Source organism: Paramisgurnus dabryanus, chromosome 4 (genome assembly GCF_030506205.2).
Source record: "Paramisgurnus dabryanus chromosome 4, PD_genome_1.1, whole genome shotgun sequence".
NCBI lineage: Eukaryota > Metazoa > Chordata > Actinopteri > Cypriniformes > Cobitidae > Paramisgurnus > Paramisgurnus dabryanus.
In genome coordinates, this window is record NC_133340.1 from 41,243,214 (window position 1) to 41,264,021 (window position 20,808).

General features: G+C 38.5%; 1 protein-coding gene and 1 pseudogene across 1 annotated transcript in view; both read right to left on the reverse strand.

Moving 5' to 3' along the window:
• Positions 1–11,975, reverse strand: part of ndst3 (N-deacetylase/N-sulfotransferase (heparan glucosaminyl) 3) — a 74,989-nt gene extending 63,014 nt beyond the window's left edge. The window contains exons 1-2 of the mRNA XM_065254633.2: positions 11,694–11,975; positions 8,647–9,895 (exon numbers count right to left, since the gene is read on the reverse strand). Of these exons, the coding sequence (XP_065110705.1) occupies positions 8,647–9,627 (981 nt within the window). The 5' untranslated portion in view covers positions 9,628–9,895; positions 11,694–11,975. The remainder of the gene's footprint in view (positions 1–8,646; positions 9,896–11,693) is intronic.
• Positions 11,976–17,619: 5,644 nt separating this feature from the next.
• The window catches only part of LOC135736147 (uncharacterized), a 29,393-nt pseudogene continuing 26,204 nt past the window's right edge, over positions 17,620–20,808 (reverse strand).

The following is a 20,808-nucleotide window of genomic DNA, read 5'->3' on the forward strand; positions in this document are numbered from 1 at the left end:
TTGCACTAATATACACCTCATGAAAATCTGATATGCATTTGCTATAAAATGTATCTTTTAATTACAAGGTTACAGACAACTTTTTTACAGTTAGTACGAGTAATATATGCATCTTATGAAAAAATTGGGCTTGTTTAACAGTGCAATTGTTTTCAAAACTGGTACTACTAATGTACTTAATTTTGTAATAATACCCTATGCATTTCATACACCTCTTTTTAATTTGCTTGTACATCTCTGTTTATTTATTTACTGTAAAGCTACTTGATGCAATGCAAAATTGTGAAAGGCACCATAGAAATACATTTTTATTGAATTGAATTATGTGCGACACAGGACACAGATGTGTACGTTATTGATGTGAATAGGAGGTTGAAAAGCCACAGCTGCTTGGCAACCTGCGTAGCAACACACATACTCCAGCTCCATCTAACTTGAGGCAGAAATATCATTGGATCAATACTTTCTGAAAATAGGTCTGGTGTGTGAGTTTTTCTCTGGTTGGTTTGTATTTGACCTCTTGAAGCTCAGATTTAAAATTGGACTGATGCTTCAGTTTCAATCTGCTGCAAACGTGTCAGGTAAATACATTTTTGTTATTCCTCTGGGCCAAAGACAATTGATTGAAACCAACTTTTTTAAGTTTTGTCATTTAGAGGAACGTTTGTGTGGCTTTTAAACAACACAAATAACCACACCTGTCTTTTATAGCAATGCACTTACTACGTAATCAAATCAGACAGGGTGTACAAATTACAGAATATTTGACCTGTGGGTGTTTTTGTTTGTCTTTCTAGAAAAATAGAAAAATGGCGGGACTTTGCCAGAAATGGAGTGTAATGAACAGGTGGCTATCCAAGTTTTAGTACACAAAAGATAAAAATTATTTTGTACTTGCTCTGTCATTGACTCCTGTCTTTCATAAAACATGACGATAATATAAAACATTTAGAAACAAGTCAATTATATTGCTCATGCTTAATAGACAATTTCAACAGTAACAACATAAACATCAAAGTCCTTTTAGAGTAGTTTTTTTCTGATAACAAGCTAAATAAACACCAAATAGATAATCATAGCTAATGCGTATCAAAAGCTACACTGAGTTACGTCCAACTCTCTTTAAAATCACATTTCATCTCTTTAGAAGTGTCAGCAAAGGAAGCGAGCGGCTGTTGTGATGTATTTATGTTCTGTTCTCTCTCATTTCCCCTGCATTCTAACCCACATTTGTGTATGTTTGGGTATTGGCACATGTGAGCAGGACACTTCAGGAGTGGCTTTGATACTTCTGTTTGTCTCGGGCTGAAAGTATGTGCATGCTTTAGGTATTGCTTTGATACTGTGATACTGTTTTGTCTTAGAGTACATGTTCAAGTCAGTGTGAAGCTCAAGATGTAGCAGCATTGACTTTAATCCTCATCTATATGCTTTTTCAAAGCCAGCAAGACAATTCACCACACACACACAAATGACATGATGTAAGTGCACTGAGGGTGTACGAAACAGCTAAAAATATCTATATACATACCTTCATATTCATATACATTCGTGATATGTATGATTACTTATATGTATGCTTTAGGGTTGGGTACCAAGTAAATTTCTATACTTGAGAATGAATCTGGGCGCCGTGCGAGAGACTAAGCTACGAAAGGTAGGTAGAGAAAGAGACCCTGTGACGTGATAAACAGTAATTGAACAATATTTAAATATTCTATAATATTTGAACACATAAAGAAGTCTCAAGGAGATCTCATTGAACATTCATGAGTGGTGATAAATCATTAAATCCGTTCATTGATATGGAGTTACATTTTTGCATTTAACAAAATGTTTATATAAGTGATATGGCTGCAAAATATATCGAGGAACTTTCCAACATGTATTAACTTGCTTAGTGATGTGATAAACGCTGTGCAGTATGCTAATGCTTTGTAGAAATTAATTTAAACAATTTTAAACTAAAATATGATAAAATTTTTATGAAAATTATATAACACACATGCTCCACCATTGATTGTTTCTGATTCTTGATAACTCATGTGCCAGTCTCATTGCTATACATTAGGGCTGCACGATTATAACAAAAATCATAATTGTTGATTATTCACCTTGATATTATAATTGCAATTAAAATTGCCGATTAATAGATATTACATTGAAGTTTTGAAATGTTTTATAACTTTCTAGGAAGCAGCTGCATGATGAATTCTAAACATCCTATACTACTATACGACTTTCTGTGTATACCAAACAATACAATGTAAATAACTAATTAATAAAATATGGGATTTATGTTGTTAGTAAAAAATACAAAACGAATGGCTAAAGGACAGGTCAACTTAAAATGTTTGATTCACCACTGTATTTGGTACCCAAACATACTGCCATAATGCAAAGAAATTTGCACAAATAAACAGCTGTAATTCAGTCCTTCCAGAAAAACTTGAGTTTTTTATGACTGTTGCGGGAAAAAATCCTTGATCTTGTACATTTTCTTAAAAAATTCGATGGAATATGCAGGATATTTTTGGAATTTTATGCGCTGAAATTGCGAGAACTTTCCAAAATTGCGTGAACTTGCAAAAACTGTGTGAATTTGGAAAAACTGGTTGCAGCTTTTCATGGATGTTCACGTTGCGTAATTATGTCACTTCCTAACATTCCCATGACAACATTGGACATGGCTGCGCATGTGTGAAGTAAATGCAACATTTTTCAACTTTCTGCTAGGATATATGTGATTTTTTGCTATGAAAAAGCGGGATCATGAAATTATGCAAGCCCCCCCCCCATATTTTGCGAGCAGAAATCTGCAATTTATGCTGCGAAAGTGGGGCGTATTTAAAAAAATGTGGCCCTGCATAAATATGCGGACTTTGGCTGATTATGCATTGAATTATGCATAATCGCTTTTCTGGAGGGACTGGTAACTGAGGAGTATGTAACTGTTTCAACCATAATTGTAATTCCAATCATTAGCAATTAATTGTGCAGCCTTACTATACATAACCTTTGGAAGTATCAAATGAAAGCCCCCCCTAACCTAAAAAATGCACTTTTAAATGTGTTTCTATCAGAAAATGGGTTGCGGTGTGTGTGAAGAAACAACCTGTTTTTATACAAATCCATCTATTCCTCTTTGTGTATCTCCTTTAAACCGCAACAGACACTAAAAACAGGCTGTTGGGGATCCCCATCAATGTGATGTCATAATAATTAAGCCCCAACCATAACCGCTCACAGACTCCACATAGTTCAATCTTCTGCCAGAGACAGATGTTTTGATGTAGTTCAAAGCACATGTGTAAACGTTCTACCCCCTACTTTGCATACGGGGGGACAGAAGCTTTCTTTGCATTTAAAGAGAAACACATAAAAAAAGCATTTTTCATTGCAGCCAAACATGGCCATGTTCAACATCGTATAATTAAAGATCTGTGGTGTATTTTGAGCTTAAACTTTACCGACACATTCTGCGGATACCAGAGGGGCTATTTTTATATTCTTGAAAACACCTACACTGTAAAAAAAATCCGTAGAAATTACAATGTTATTGCAGCTGGGTTGCCGGTAATTTACCGTAGATTTAAATTTATGTATATATACTGGCAAGAGTTTGTTCAAAGTTAAATAAATTTTAAATATTAACAAGTCTTTATCTTTACAGAATAAAACTATACGATAACAGCCTCATGCAAAGCATTCTGGGAAGCAGAAATCAGCATAAACCTTTTTCTGTTTTTTGCTTCAGATTTTGTTTCCCAGAATGTTTTGCTTGATGCTGTTTTTTAGTTTTACTCTGTAAAGACAAAGACTTGTAAATGTTAAATGTTCATTCAACTTTGAACAAAATGTTGCCAGTAAATAACATAAATTTAAATCTACGGTAAATTACCGCAACCCAGCTGCAATTTCTACGGATTTTTTTTACAGTGTAGGTTAGGGACCCTTTAAGAAATTATTGCAAACTATTGTGATAAGAATGATACTGATGTGTGGACATCTTCAATATTTCACTAATTCAGACATATTGTGCAGCCCTATTAGTGGTGATATTTACATTTACAGTTATGCATTTAGCAGACGCTTTTATCCAAAACGACCTACAGTGTATTACAAGATATACATTTTATCATGTAAATGTGTGGTTCGAACCAATGACATTTTGCGCTGCTAATACAATGTTCTACCACTGAGCTATACAGGAAAACATGATATTAAAACACGTCTGTCCTAGTGCTCTCTATTAACAAGTAACAAGACAAGAAGTGATCATTAAAGTAGTCTAATGGTTCAGTCTTTATAGGAAACAAAAATGCCAAATAAAAAGTGTATTAAAACGATTAAGATGCATGATGTTGGTTTATGCTAAAGTGCTTATTAATGTGCCACTACAATCACAAAATGGAATTGAAAAAATAATAAATAATTACTAAACACTCTGAAAAAACAGACAACCCCACCCTCATAACTTGATCAATGACATCACTTTGGTTTTACTGTGTATCAATGTACATCAAAATCATTGTGAATAGAACATATTTTTTATATCACCCAGCCATAAACTGTACATTCATAAATAATCATACCTCTATATGCTACTTGGGTTTAGTACTGCATACAAGTTGTCACTTGTGCCTTACACAACTACTCCACATGTGCACTGCCATACCTGCCATGCCCTGTTACGCAGCCACCATGCAACACAAGGTCGTCTAAACTGCCATTTCAGCAGAATCGCTGCTTGGGGAATCCACACATATAGAGAGAGGGTAAATCCCATTTGTGTTTGTGAGTGTCTGTGTAAGTGCGCATCGAGTCATTTATCACCGGTGTCCCCTGTTTTCTCAGCCTGCCCCATGGGCTGATGGGAGATATGGCAGCCAGTCAGTGAGAGTGACATGCTAATCTACAATATATCTCTTTCTTTCGCTCTAATAGCTATTGTCCTGCACTCCACAAATACGGTTTCATTGGGTTCACGACAAAGAAGGATGCTGAGAAAAACTCTCTATATGAATCAACAAGGATATTTAACGGTTTCTCATAAGCAATTCGAAATTAGCTGAACCACTGACCAAGTATCAGCTTTACACACACACAAACCCCTGCTGGTTTTGTATTCTGACAGGCTGCCATAAACAATCAGAGGCTTTTCTATAACCAGCAGTAACCGTAACTAAAAACAATGGCTGGTGGATCAAAGCCTTCCCTCTTCTCTTCCCCATCACCACACGCCTTGTTTTTCCCCAGAATCCTCTGAGAATTTTCTGCTGACATTTTCAGCCATGCTCCAAAGCGACTAGCTCTAATTCTCTCCCCGAGCACCCAGAACCTCTATTTTACCTCCGCCTCATTTGCCGGTCTAAATTAGCACAGGCCAATCAGGACGAATTTGACAGCGCACATTCTTAGCTAAACATCTGGGGAAGAGTCACGTGTTCAGCCACTAACCTTTCTCTCAAGAACATGAAATTAAACACGTACCTGAGCTATGTATAGTGGCAAGAAATTGTTTATAGAATTTGTTTGTTGGAAACTATGGAACAGCTAAAAGGGAAAAGGGCCATGAGGCCCATCACTCCCAGTGTCTGACGGATTCGATAGTTTAAAATAATGGGAGTCAGTCAGCTTGATTTGTGACAAGGATGTGTGAATGTTAGGTACCCAATTTGTAATCCCTCTTGTTAAATATTTATGGAAAAGCTGCAGAGATATGCATGCCTGTATGTCTGTTCTTTTCAGTGCACTCTATAAAAATGCTGGGTTGCATGGTTTGGCAAACAATGCACTATCCCAGCTGGGTTTGAATGAACCTGTGCTGAATTGTTATAGCCCAAAATGCTGCATGGTTTCAACCCATGGTTGGGTCAGATGTGGACACATTTTAGGTTAATTTAACCCAGTGGTAGTGTAAACACTGGTGTAGGAAAAATTTTTTTTCAAAATATTTTTACACAGCTCTTGCAATACAATGTCAGTTTATACAGTGACCAAAAGCATGTTCGCAAAACACAAATATTTGTTAACCTGCAATATATTTTACTGTAATTATGCAATTTCACATATTCAATGATTGTTTAAATTAATGATCAATCAATCAAATAATCCTTAACTGAAATTGTGCAATATTTGTGCACCGGTATATAGCCAATGACATAAAAGTGTGCGTAAAAACGCCAGCTTCCTCACGCTAATTAAAATATTTTATTTTGTCTAAATAACATGACAATGGGATTGTAAAATGAGTCAATGAAGTTGTGTTTTGATAAAACCATCAATTTAATTCGTAATGAAATATAATGACTAATAGACTAATATTGTATAATAGTGTATAACTCCGCCTCACACTCGCACTTTGCAACAGTCGCATGAAAGTCGATGCCCATGACATGTTAAAATAAAAGTTTCATTATCATCAAGCGTTATTTTTCTAGTTGTTCACCTCGCTTTCCGAGTCGTTGACAAACTGTTTGTTGTTATTATATCCAAAAAGCACACAGAGGGCACTTTTCCTGTCGTCACCTCAGCTCGCATGACGTTAAAAAGCCCAGGTGTGTGTTTGGCATTGAGGACCGTTGTGATCATGGTAGTTTAAATTCTGCACACTCGCTTCATTTTTTTCTCTGGCTGTATGTGTTTTGCGCAGGCTCCGCACACACGTGCATGATATTGCTTATTCGACAATCATTAAGTTTTATCAATTTAATTCTTATCAACAATTACTTGAAGATCGATTAATTGTTAACATCCCTAAACTGCACTATTATATAGATATTTGAATCCCTATAAAGACTGCCCTTAAAGGATTACTTCATTTTTATCCCGATAATTTACTCCAAAATGTTGATGTCTTTTTTTGTTCAGTCGAGAAGAAATTAGGAATTTTAATAGACTTTACTGGACCCCAACAGTTTACAGTTTAAATGCAGCTTCAAAGGCCTCTAAATGATCCCAAACGAGGCATAAAGGTCTTATCTAGCCAAACGATTGTCATCTTCGTCAAGAAAAATAAAAAAATATGTACTTTTAAACCACAACTTCTCGTTTTGCACCAGCCGTGTGACACGCCACTTCACGTAATACGTCATCATGTCAAAAGACCATGCATGACGTATGGGAAACTACTGCTCCAGTGTTTACAAGGATGGAGAAAGTGGATCGTTCCAACGTTGTTGTATGTGGAATGATACTAATTAATGTCTTTGTGTAAGTTTATTGTTTAAAATGGTCCACAAATGTGCGTTTCACATATGTAACCCGTGACTTTTCGGCATGCTTACGCAATTACGTGATGTCGCGCTGGCACATCACTCGGCTGGTGCAAGACGAGAAGTTGTGGTTTAAAAGTGCATTTTTTTTCTTGCCAAAAATGACAATCGTTTTGCTAGATATGACTCTTATGCCTCATTTGGGATGATTTAGAGCACTTAGATGCTGTGTTTAAACTGCAATTTTAAACTGTAAACTTTTGGGGTCCAATAAAGTCTATTAAATTGAGAAAAATCCTTGAATGTTTTCCTCAAAAAAAAAAAAAAAAAAACGTAATTTCTTATCGAATGAACAAAGAAAGACATCAACATTTTAGATGACATGGTGGTGATTAAATTATTGGGATTTTTTAAGAAAGTGGATATATATATATGCACAATAATATATAAATAAACAATTTTAAAATAAATTGATGCAAAAATAACAAAATGAGCACCATACAAATAGTAGATCCTTGCACTTCTGTCTTCAGAAACCATATGGTAGATTTGTGTGAGGAACTTTTGAAATTAAACACATAAAAATACACTATTATCTCATTTAACTAGAGTATGCTTTCACATTGGCACATTGATGTCCTTAAACCTAAACAGCATTGGTTCTGTAATGTAGAAACTACACGCATTGACCCATTTTTTTTGTATTATTATTCTGGGTGCAATCAGCGGTTAGACAATGGTTAGGGCAAGATAAGATCAGTGCAAAATTATTTAAATTTTGGTCTTGTCATCACCCAAACTTTTATGGTTTCAGCTGTTTATTGTGGCTGGTTTGTCATTGTATGGCTAAAGGTGCATATGAATCTTTTAAAAATGCTTTTTTTTTATTTGACTCCCTCTTATTGGTGCATCTATTGCTAATTCTTTTGCTTAACATCCATATTAATTCATGCATTATTGCAGACACTTGCTACTAAACCTCTTTAAGTCATGAAGTCATCTCACAATGAAGCGTTAGCAGCCCTTCAGTCTGCTGAGCAGCCTCAGAGAGGGGCAAACGTGGGAACGAGATTATGAATGAGTGTGTGAAAGACAGAATGAACACCATTTTACTGCTCTTGTCCTCCTAAATAGCCTCTTTATTCTGACTGAGACCAACTCAGACACCCACTCCAATTCAGTGACACAAACACACACCACATCTCTCGCACACGCACGCACACACAAATCCCTTCTAGTCCACACAAAAACATTCAGACACCTGCAAAAAGGCACTGCAGACAAAATAATGTGTCTAATAATTATTAATGGTTCTTCTCATGTTCTCATTACTAGTGTAGTTGAAACACATTGAAATTACTTTGTGACTTGTGAGAAGTTTCAAGTTAAATTGGCCAAATCTTGTTTTTCAAATTAAATTGTCTCTTACCTTAACATCATTCACATTCATTCGTGTCCCTTTCTTCCCCACGAAAATATCGTCAATGTCAACCAGGATGTAGCGTTCCAGTGATCGCGACAGCTTCCTGCCTGTGAGATAGGCAATGGCATCCACCAGTATGAGTCTGTGCAACCAGTAGCTCAGCCCATTACCAAACAGCACACGCTGCACCCCATCGAACAGACCCAAGTCCTGTACAACTGTAGCATGGAGCCCGTGGGCACCTAGTGTCTGTCCTGCCCCATTCTCAAAAGGTCGAGTTTTGGCCAATAGCACTGGTTCATACGTGGAGTGGTTGAACTGAAACACAGTCCAATCCTCTCCCGGTAATGACCCTCGGTCAACTTCAGCCCGTGTTATATAGAGCAGAGGCGAGCGTGGGTTCACGCAGCAGTCTTGAAGTGCGACGTTCGTTCGTAACGTCACAGGAAAACCCTTCAGCTGCAAAGCAGGCTGGGAGTTTTCACTTGCACGGTGAAATCCGATGACACCGACGCTGTATTCGGCACAGTATTTATCCAGCAAGTCACGGTTCCACGCGTCCATCCCAACATACTTGAGAAGGTTTTCGTAGATGACCAATGCATAGCGTCCACGTCCTTTGTGCGTTAACGGGGGAATGTCGCCCTTCCCCGGAGCGATTTCGGCGTGGTACTGGAATTGGTTGGATTCGAGGATGGCGATGATGTCCTGTCCAAGTTGAGAATACTGACTCTCCACAAACACCAACACCACTGGGTCCTTCCGAGACGGATCGATTGGTTTAGGCGTCCGAGGCTCTGACTGATGGAAAGGGAGCGCTCGGAGATGCGCACAGTCCGAGCCTAAGGCGCGGTCTGCGAGATCCAGTTCTTGGGTGGAGCCTGTGTATAGGTAGTAAGCAGAAATTAAAACACTGACCATACAGAAGGTGGCGAGGAGGATGACAAGCCTCCTCAGATTCCTCCGCAGCTTGGTGGCCAAATTCATGGCAAAAGCCGCACATGTGTGGGAGTGTGTTGGAGTGAGAGTCTGACTGTTCTCTAAGCCGAGCCTAAAGCTGCAAATTGAAAATCATACTGCTGTCATGTGACCATCTCACAAAACTGGCAATTTTGCTTCAAAGGCAGGCCACGGGAATTTCTGATTGGAAATTTGGCACAAAGTCAGCAGCTGCAAACAACAGAACAACTCTCTGTATTCTTCATCAAACTAACAGCCCTCCATGTCTTGAGATTTCTCCCGAATTCCAACAAACCTGGAGAGAAAACAGATGACAAAAGAGAAGCAAATTCATTTGTTAGTAGAACTTCTTTTATCATCTCAGAAGTGTTTGGTGTGTTTCTTTTACAGACATGTTCATCAGTGGTGTATGGATGCTTTGGAGATGCAATACAGCCATCAGCCTTCAGGTTGTTTTCAATCAACACTTCACCAGATGTGGCCAACACTTCCCCGGAGGAGTGTTTGATTGGCCGTATATAAATAGGAAGTTGGAAGCTGAGCCAATAGGAGCCCCTAGGTTGCTCTAAGGGAGAAAGCCATCATTATTCTAATGGGAATCTAAATATGCTGTGTGTGCATCCTGTAGCTCAATGGGTAGAGCATCAGTGCATGCGTTCGATCAGTAGGGAGCGCACCTACTGATAAAAATATATAGCTTGAATGCACTCTAAGTACTTTTGGATAAAAACTTCTGTCAAATGCATAAATAAATACATTTCTCAAACTTTCTTCTGCAAGTTAAAAGAATGGTAGTTAATGTGTATACTTTCACTTTAAAACATCCTAACACACAGAGCTGGGGAAAAAATTAAATTAAGGATAGGTTGTAAGAAAATGTCATCATACATTCAAACAGCACTGTTAAATTCTAGGAGAACGCTTGTTAGCTCTTAAGTTTAAGTGTTTATTTGCATATCTTGGTCTGTGTCATGGGACTATGTAATTAAACGAAATCATGAATTACATGAGATTGAAATAACAGATACAGCCTTGAGCGGTAACATCACAGGGAAATTCAAAAAGGACGGGATGCAAGATAGAGGCAAATTATATAATGTGTAGATTAGAAAAGGAGCACCCATGCAGCATCAAAACTAACTTAAAAGTTAACTTACAGGAATGGATCATGTTGATACAAACATTTCATACAGTATATCCACAGTCAGTTTGTGATTATTCTTAGATTTTTGTGTTCCTTCAGCGTATTATTATATTTTACTATTCTGCCATGTTTGCAGAAAACTTTAAATTTAGCGAGTGAAGCAAGTCCCGAATGTGTGTGCGCTCGCGCACGTGTGTGTGTGTACATGTGTGTTTATTTCCCCGCGAGGCGGCGCTTCTTTGTACAGAGAAAAATAGTATCCCTACATTAGTATATTATTAGTAACACTGATAAATAAGACAAGTTATTTCACATACTGGAACTGCACTCTCATTTATAACGGAGTGAGTTCATTTCCACATTCCAAAAATACCAAGTATGTTAATTGTAGTGGAGTTTTATGACAGTAATAATAACCTACATATAAATGTAATAAAGAAAATCTAAAGAAGACGGATAATTTTAATTATAGCATATATTTCCATACAGTGTACACATTATGCTAAAGTTATCTAACAATTATCCCCAAAATTGCTATTTATGTCTGACTGGGTTAGAATATTGTCAAAGTACTAAAATTAGGCTATTAGGTTATTAGTCAGAAAATATTTGTTTCTGAAAGTTTTAAAATTGACCCGAGACATTGCGACTATTTTATAGCGACATACACACACGTGGCTTAGGTAAACCTAAAATACTGTAAACCGGCGGGCATCATGGTTCAAACGCGTATAACAACATCAATGAATGCTTCGCTTTATCGAATTTTTTCTAAACAACCGCGAAGGCGTTACGGACAACGCGAGCATTTAACGCGAAAGCATCTCTGTGACCGTAAGCGTCACATTCCAACACAGCGCATCTCAAAATCTCGCATGCAAAGACGAAACATTCAACCCAAAGTTACAAATTAAATGTACCCTACCCGAAAATGATCCCCACTCCTTACCTAAAGCCAAACCGGAGACAGTGCTGTGAGAGAATTGCCGCCTGTCACCAGCTCTACAGCCCTGAACCCATGAGCCCAATCTCATCCACTGATTCAGAATCAGCCATCTGGAATGAATCGCGGACCGGTTCACTTCTCTTCGCGTGCCCTTTCCCCTTTCTTCCTTTCTCTTCCTGCGACACGGATTAAAGGAGCGGAGGAGAGACAGGAGGAGCGCTCAAACGACGAGATGAAGACGATATCCAGAGAGGAGCGCTGATACACGCGACTCCCCACCAGTGACTGAACTGGTGCTCGCGCTGCTTAGGTTTACCTACAGCGAGAGAGAGAGAGAGAGAGAGAGAGAGAGAGAGAGAGAGAGAGAGAGAGACGCTCATGCATAGTGATTGACATATTATATTATCATATATAATGTAATCGTGGTTCGTACGTGATACAAATGCCAAGTTTTATTACAGTATCATATAACATGATGTTTTATTCGATAATAATTTAATTATTATTTTTAACAAACAGTATATAGTGTTTATAATGTGTGATATATAAAGTCTCTAAAAATGCTTTTGGCCGTCCAGTTTGTTGGCGTAAAATTAGACCACCAGTATTTCACAACACTTTCTAAAAAATTAAGGTGCCAAAGTTCTTTTGGGTTTTCACAAATAACCTTTCAGTTAATTAATCTTAAAATAATAATTTATTTCTTCTTTCTTTAACAGTAGCCTATAAAACCTGTAGAAGGTGGGTGCCCTTTCTGAAATGTTGATCTTGATTTTGCAATGATTATTTGCATTTTGCCACATAAGAGTTTCTATGCCTTTTTAAAAGTTTATTGTTTAATATTTAGCTTTGAAAAGTAATGCCCTTGGATTTTATAAAAAATGTACGACTTAAATCTGTAAAATTAGTAATAAACATTTCTTATCAAGACATCTGAGGCCAAAGACTTTAATTAAATATTTTATTTATGTAGCATTAAAATAACTTTTATATAATTATGTATTAATGCAAATATACAAGTTAAGTACACATATTGCTTGCTCTTATTTAAGATGCATGTTTGTTTTATATTAATAAAAATTCTACAATTAAAAATAATGCTATATATATATATATATATATATATATATATATATATTTTTTTTATATATTAAAAGTGTTACAGTTACCTGTAATGGGTGTGACTATAACAGTCTCCTTGTACTAAACAATATTATGATTTTGCATAATGTAAATTAATGCTAAAGTTATATTTGCCACATATATTTCAACAGCAAAATGTGGCAGGTTAAATGATTTATGGTCTGTGGGTTTAATGAAAAATATTTTTTTACAGAATTTAATTCTGGTGTTTTTGAAAGCACTCAGGCCCTGTTTACAAAAGGTATTAAAATCCTTCTTAGGTGATCGATGACCCAAGATGGAAGTGGTCAGCCAAGACGCATTATAGTTTACACCTGGTATTTACAGAACTAGCGTATCCTGTGACCATTTGTGATCAGATTTCATAGAGGCAACGTCAGGTTGATGGCGGTGATTAAACGCATGAAAATAACAAAAGAAATGGGTTGGCACAATGTACTCTGACATTCAAAGTGAAATGTTCCCTGTTTTTGTATTAAATGAACCTTAGATGTGTATTCTTGACACCAACACAATCCCAAAACTATCACTGCATTGGGATACTAAATATCTTCTGTGAAGTCTATATATTTATATTTTTTAATGTGTTCACGGACCGGATCATAAAGGTTCTGGACCCCATTTACAGGATTTAGATTTTTTGATCATCTAAACAATTTGAGGTTTAACCCCAAACGAAACAGGCCACAGTTCTGACAACTGCATAAAAGCTCACAATGGCGTGAACCAAACTATTTTGCAGAATTAACTGGAGCTGGGAAATGGAGAGTGATCTTATTTTACACAGGATGAGGGGCACCATGGGAGGTTTAGTTTTGAGTAATGATTAGGGGGCTGTACAAATGACAATATAAGAAGGTATGAACATTATTGTACTCATAAACAACCGAAGAGGTCTTCAGGCGTATTTTTTACAATAAACATAACTGTGCTGAGACATTTGAGGGAGCACACTCTGTTCCAAAAGCTAATGAGCTGCCCCATAGGCAGCATTTTAACTCGGTTGTTCCGAAAGCTAGACGTCTTTATTATGCTGCCTCCTAAGATGACTATTTTGGTCAATTTCTTTGGCGGCATCGACTGTTTCCTTCTCAGAGGAAGCAATCCCAGAATGTATTGCAAAAAAAATTATCCAGTGGATGTATTTTTAAGGTGCATAATTCATACAATACTAAAAAGTTTAAGTGAAAAAGTTTAGAATATTTAAAAACTATATTTCCCAAAAGTCTCAGTATGTTTAATGTGCAAACTAAATCACTTATGATGGGTCACTCCATTTAGGATGCTGCCATAATAGATAGATGCCTGTGTGTGCAACGTAGGCAATAAGAGCTAATTACATTGATAAAACAAAAGTATGCCTCACTCACTATGAGCATGCAAGTACAAACACACAAACATTGACACACTACAAGTTAAAAAGCTATTTAGAGCAGGAAGAGAGCTTCTGTTGGGTGGCCAGTGAATCTGAAGGGTTGATACAGACAGGAAGCAAAGAAACTCTCACACATTACACCCACAGTTCTTCTTTCCTAAAGGGGCAGCATTAGTGTACGCCTCATTTGGGCCAAATGTGATGGTCTGGCAAGTGTTCAGCTTTCCTTCCTCATGCTGTTCCACCACGCTGTCTCCATCCCTGTTTCTCTTCCCGGTCCATTCCTCTCCTCTCTCCCTCTCTCCCACCTTCCTTTCTGGAGCTAATGGGGCTGAAAGACTCCAGCAGTTCTCTGCTAAAACATGCGTTTAATTTGATTATTTACTACCTATTGTTTTCTGCCCTATAGAGTCCAGAGAAAGTAAAGAGAGAGAAAGAGGTCTATGTGCGTGTGAGAGAGACACCGAAAATAAAGAGGAAAATGTGTGTGTGTGAAAATTGCATGTGCGTGAGAGACACCGAGAGGGCACTTTGAATCTCTGTGTGTGCGAGTAAGAGAGTAATTGTGTGTGTGACGAGTGTGCATTGTGCGTGTGTGACAGGGGAAGCCCTGCTTGTATTTGTTATTCTAATTGAGGCTCCTCAGCTGTCTATGGATTCATTGTGTTGCACTCAAGTCAAGCGTTTAGATTTAAACCCAATAGGACCAGCTCCTTAACTTATCAAGTACCAGCCCCGACACAAAGAATAGAAAATTATAGAAAATTATGAACTTCCAAACTCTATTAACATAAAGATGCTTGAAACGTTCTTTACAGATGCCATAGAAGAACCATTTTTGATTCCTCAAAGAACCTTCAGCCAAAGTTCTGTTTCTTGTAAGAACTGTTTTTTCTTTGTCACAAAGAACATTTTGTGAAACTGGAAGGTTCTTCAAATAATAAAGGTTCTTTATAGAACCATTTTAACAAAAATGTTCTTCTATGGCATGAATCACCATTAAAATAAGAATAAAGTTGCTGTGAAAGGTTATTTAAATTAATGCCATAGAAGAACCGTTTTTAATCCTTAAAGAATTATTCAGTCAAAAGTTCTTAGAAAAAATATTTTTTACATTTTTTATAATCTTAGTTCTTCATTATCAAGAACCTTTTATAAACAGAAATGTTCTTTAGATGTTAATGGTCCTTCACAGAACCATTTAGACAAAAAAGGGTTATTTTGCCACTATTAAACATTGGCCGACACATGGCAACTAATACTGTGTGATTATTTTGAATTGGGTAACAATGGGTAACAAAGACAACTGAATTCCTGATACGCACTGCACTCCTTGGATTTTACAACATAATAATTTGAAACAGTAAGTAGAAAACAAAACTCGGTATCTATCAATGTCAGCAGATGTCAATCTACAAGTAGTTGAATATCAGCCCAATATTTGGCAACTTTTCGTCTTACCAGTATTTAGAGTATTAGTAGTCTGTCTGCTTAATATTTATTTTACTGAGATGGGTATTTTAACATTCTACTAACATGAAGTATCTTTGCAACTACGTCAACTTATTTTACTAACCCTAATCCCTTACCTAACCTTACCTCTTACAGTTATTCATAGTTAGTAGAGTGTACTATTGAAATAAAGTGTAAGTACATACATTTTCAGGAAAACGTTGTACTGGATTTGAAGCACCTTTTAACTACAGTACCATAAAAAACAACAATAACACTTAAGTATGGGACCTATTCTAATTTTTTAACAAGTTGCCTATTACAAGCATATTGGCTGTTTATTAGTAATTATAAAGCACATATTAATGCATGACCACATTTCATCCCTTAATTTTGCCCATACCTACACTGTAAAAAAATCCATAGAAATTACAATGTTATTGCAGCTGGGTTGCCGGTAATTTACCGTAGATTTACATTTATGTTATTTACTGGCAAGAGTTTGTTCAAAGTTAAATAAATTTTAAATATTAACAAGTCTTTATCTTTACAGAATAAAACTATACAATAACAGCCTCATGCAAAGCATTCTGGGAACCAGAAATCATCATCAACCTTTTTCTGTTTTTTGCTACAGATTTTGTTTCCCAAAACGTTTTGCTTGATGCTGTTTTTTTAGTTTTACTCTGTAAAGACAAAGACTTGTAAATGTTTAATTTTCATTTAACTTTGACCAAAATGTTGCCAGTAAAAAACATACATTTAAATCTACGGTAAGTTACCGGCAACCCAGCTGCAATTTCTAAGGAATTTTTTTGAGTGTACACTTTAAATTCTACAGCAACTACTGTACCTTACTCCCCCTGTTTCACAGACAGGGCTTAAGGCTAGTTCGAGACTAAGACACATGTTTGAGCTATCTCAACAGAAAATAACTTGCACTTACAGATTTTAAAATATGCAAGTTACACACAATGAACAACTTTTTCTAAGGCATGTTCAAAAAAGATGCTTAAACATCTTAAATTTAAGGCCTAGTCCTGGCTTTAGCTAAGCCTTGTCTGTAAAACCGCACTCATATTAAGGCTAACCCAACCAAGTCATGCCCCACTCCCCCAGAAGCACTGCACATTAAACCAGTTGGTCTCAATCTGGGGGTCACGAGATGGTTCCAGGGGGGCCCCAGCTTTATGACATTTTATAAAATACATTAATTTATTATGAATTCTGTGTAATTAAACAAAAAATAAGGATCCTAACCAACAGCACTACTTTGTACAATTTAAAATGTTTTGTTTAATAAAAATGTTATGTTTTCCAACGTAAATCTCTTTTCTTGCACTACAACAAACAGACGGATTGTAGGCAACAGTTTACTTTCTGGGATTGGTGATGTAGACAAGACTGACATTATCATAATTCCTCCCGCTGCAGCATGTAAGTTAACTCCTGATAGCAATGCATTGTGAGCAAATCTTTCAAACATGGTAAGGAGCGTTACATTTCTGTCCGTCACAATGTACAGATTAGCTGGTCAATCAGGGACACAATGCTTTTCAAATCAATGAGTTTTGTACAAAATCAGTGCGTTTTAGGAAGAAAGTGAAATCTGAAGCTACAAAATTTACAAAAATACGGTTCTGTGCCACCTCTGCAAGCTGGCCAGGATGGAATTAACCAGAACGCGTCAAACAAACCAGGCTTTGAAGGTCAAACGTGCCCGGGCACGGTTTGGATAGTGTGAGCACCATTTAAGTTTCAACAATGAGGGCCGGCTCTATAGGCATGGGTCGACCCAATCAAAATCTAGTCAAAGACATCACTTATTTTTTTTTTGTAATGATACATCGTTTGATGCTAAGCTAGGGCACATCATCACTGATGTTCCTGATCTCATTGGGTGTTTCGGGTCTTTTGAAACATCAGACACCCTCCTTCAGGTGACCCAGCTGAGGTTGATCAAGCCTCAGCTTGTGCCCTAGCAGCATTTGTCCACAGATCTGCTCTTTTGATCCAGAGCCACCTCGAAGCCTTCTCTGCAGCCTCTGTACTATTGCAGATAGCCCTTCTTCTGCTCTCACCCGTGATGCCGAGTGCAGTGTAGGCCCTGTAGAGGGACTGCCCTGCAAAGCCTCTGCACCCCACCTCCACAGGTAAGCACCTTGCCTTCCAGCCCTGGTTATGACAGTCATTTACGAGGCATTCATATTTTGCCCTCTTTCGCTCAAAAGCTTCCTCCATTCGATCTTCCCATGGCACAGTGAGCTCCAACATGACCAGGTTCTTTGTTGCCTCAGATACCAAGACAATGTCAGGTCTCAAGGAGGTATTGACGAGATGCTGGGGGAACTAAAGTTGTTTGCACAAGTCCACTTTCATCTGCCAGTCCTGTGCAGTGTTCAGAAGCCCTGATGTTACCCTGGCAGATCTTTCTGGTTTCTCTCCAGCCCTGATGAAGCTGATGGTTAGCTTGGAGTGCTTTGACTTCCCGCAGTTGTTAAAAGTAGCCTGGATGCTCTCTGAAATTGTTTTGAGCACCTGGTCATGCCTCCAGCGGTACCGGCCTTCCCCCAAAGCTCTTGGGCAGCAACTCAAGATATGCTCAAGAGTTCCCTTTCTTTGGCACAAGACACATCCTGGTGTATCGATTAGACCCCAGGTGTACAGATTTGATTGGCTGGGGAGGACGTCGTAGACTGCCTGCACCAGGAACTTGATGCGGTGGGGCTCTGACCGCCAAAGTTCAGTCCAAGTGATCTTTCTCTCCACAGCTTGTTCCCATCTAGTCCAGGCACCCTGACGTGCCATTCCCACAGCTTTGCTGGACCTTTCCTCCTCCACCGCAGCCCTCACCTCACCTTGAACTAGCTGTCTCCACTCCTTTCCCCGAGCCTTGTCGAACCGGGGCACTTGAAAGGTTCTTAGCCCAGCCCTTCCTCTGGCCACTGCTCCCACCAGAACACCATGGCGCAGCCGTGACTCTGCCTGTTCTACTGCTGCCTCTGCCCTCCATTTCCTGCCAGTCTTGACCACTACACCTGCCCCGGAGACTTTAGGGTCCCTAGACTCCCGGTACTGCAGCACCTCTCTTGCGCGCAAGACCTTGAACTCCTCTTCGATGGATTTTAGAGGGAGCTGCAGCTTGCAGGTGTTTCCGTAAAGGGCGATGCTACTTAAGCTCCTCGGGAGTCCCAGCCATCTACTTAGGAAGCGGCTGACTCTCCTTTCCAGTTCTGAGATGGTGGTAATCGGAAACTCATACAGGAGGAGAGGCCACAGTATCCTTGGTAGAATCCCATGTTGGTATACCCATGCCTTAAACTTTCCAGGGAGCCCAGTTTTGTCAACGATCTTCAGCCACCTCTCCAACTCCTCACAGGTGTTTCTGATGGATGTTGTATCCCTGAGGCTACTGTCGAAAGTCTTTCCCAGGCTTTTAACTGGTTTTTCAGACAGGGTTGGGATTTGAGTTCCCGAAATGGTAAAACGAAACTTCTCCACCACCCTGCCCTTCTTCAGCACTAAGGATCTTGATTTAGCTGGCTTGAATGACATCCTGGCCCATTCAATCAGCCTCTCCAGCCCTTTAAGGATCCATCTGGCTCCAGGCACTGACTCCGTTGTAACTGTAAGGTCATCCATAAAGGCACGGATTGGTGGTTGCCGTGTTCCAGTTTTGGATTTGGGTCCTCTACACTCCGGTTCAGCCGATTTCACCAACATATTCATTGCCAGAGCGAATAGGATCACCGAGATGGTGCAGCCTGTGATGATTCCCACTTCTAGCCTATGCCACTCTGATGTTGTTGATCCAGATGAAACTCTCAGCTTAAAATCACTGTAATTATCCTGAATAAGGTTTCTCACTATGACAGGAACATGGTGCTTCTCCAGAGCCTCCTGTACCAGTTTGTGGGGCATGGAGCCATAGGCATTGGCCAGGTCTAACCACAGCACCACCAGATCGCCCCTGTTCTCCTTTGCTTCTCTGAGGAGCTGTGTAACCACGCCTGTGTGCTCTAAGCAGCCTGGAACACCTGGTATGCCACCTTTCTATACAGAGGTGTCTATATATCCATTTTTGAGGAAGAACTCTGCCAAACGCTTTGCAACTATGCTGAAGAAGATCTTTCCTTCAACACTAAGAAGCGAGATGATTCTGAACTGGCTGATGGTCTTAGAGTCTTCCTCTTTTGGGATCCAAACTCCCTCTGCAAACTGCCACTGTTTTAAAGTTTTCCCTTTCCTCCATATAACCTTTAAGATCCTCCACAACTTATATTTTATTTTACTACAATTTATACATTGGTGAAAAGCAATCTGAGGCGGGCTATTTGAAGGGTTTAAGGAAGGGCTATTGACAGTCCTAACCAATAAACACCAGAAAATGTCATTTTTGTTTGTTTGTTTTATTGGCTGAAAGCAATGTCAATCTGTCTGTAGCAGAGAATCTGACTGACGCGACACAAGATTTAAAAGCAGAAGCGTGCAATATGTAGCTTTTAACCTGTTGTTTCCAATTATCTGGAAAAATAATCCAGCTTCAGAAATAAATCCATCTCCCTCCACCTAATTCCCCAAAATCACATTATAGCCTAGGATTTGACTTAAATGACCATCCCAGTTATTTGAGTCCATTTAGCAGTCATTTAATGATGGATGGTCCATTTGTGTCTCAGGGTCGGAAAATGCAAACAATAGATGTATAGTATACAGTATATATATGAAATTGCCCACACAGGATATCTGCCAGCCCACCCTTCTATAGCTGTCAAGAACCGGCCCTGTCAACAACCAGTAAATTAAGAGTTTGTGAGGCAAAATCAATAGTTACTAGTGAATATGTATTCCCTAGACTGGAGTGTTACCAAAACAAGATAGTTGATGACCAGGATAAATTTCTAATGTAGTGTTGTTTTTGTTTAAAAAAGCTTAATCAGCAAAACACTTTGGTCTGTCTGGCTTTACTAGAAAAACCATGATCATCAACCAACTTTACCGGCTAAACCTGCACCAAATCAGCAAGAGACAGCAAAAACCTGTGTTGAAATCCATATTAATGTAATGTGGTCTTTTCAGCAGGGATTCAGCACACACACACAAACAAGACTTTCAACCTAACTTAACTTGGTCGCTAACCCAAGGACT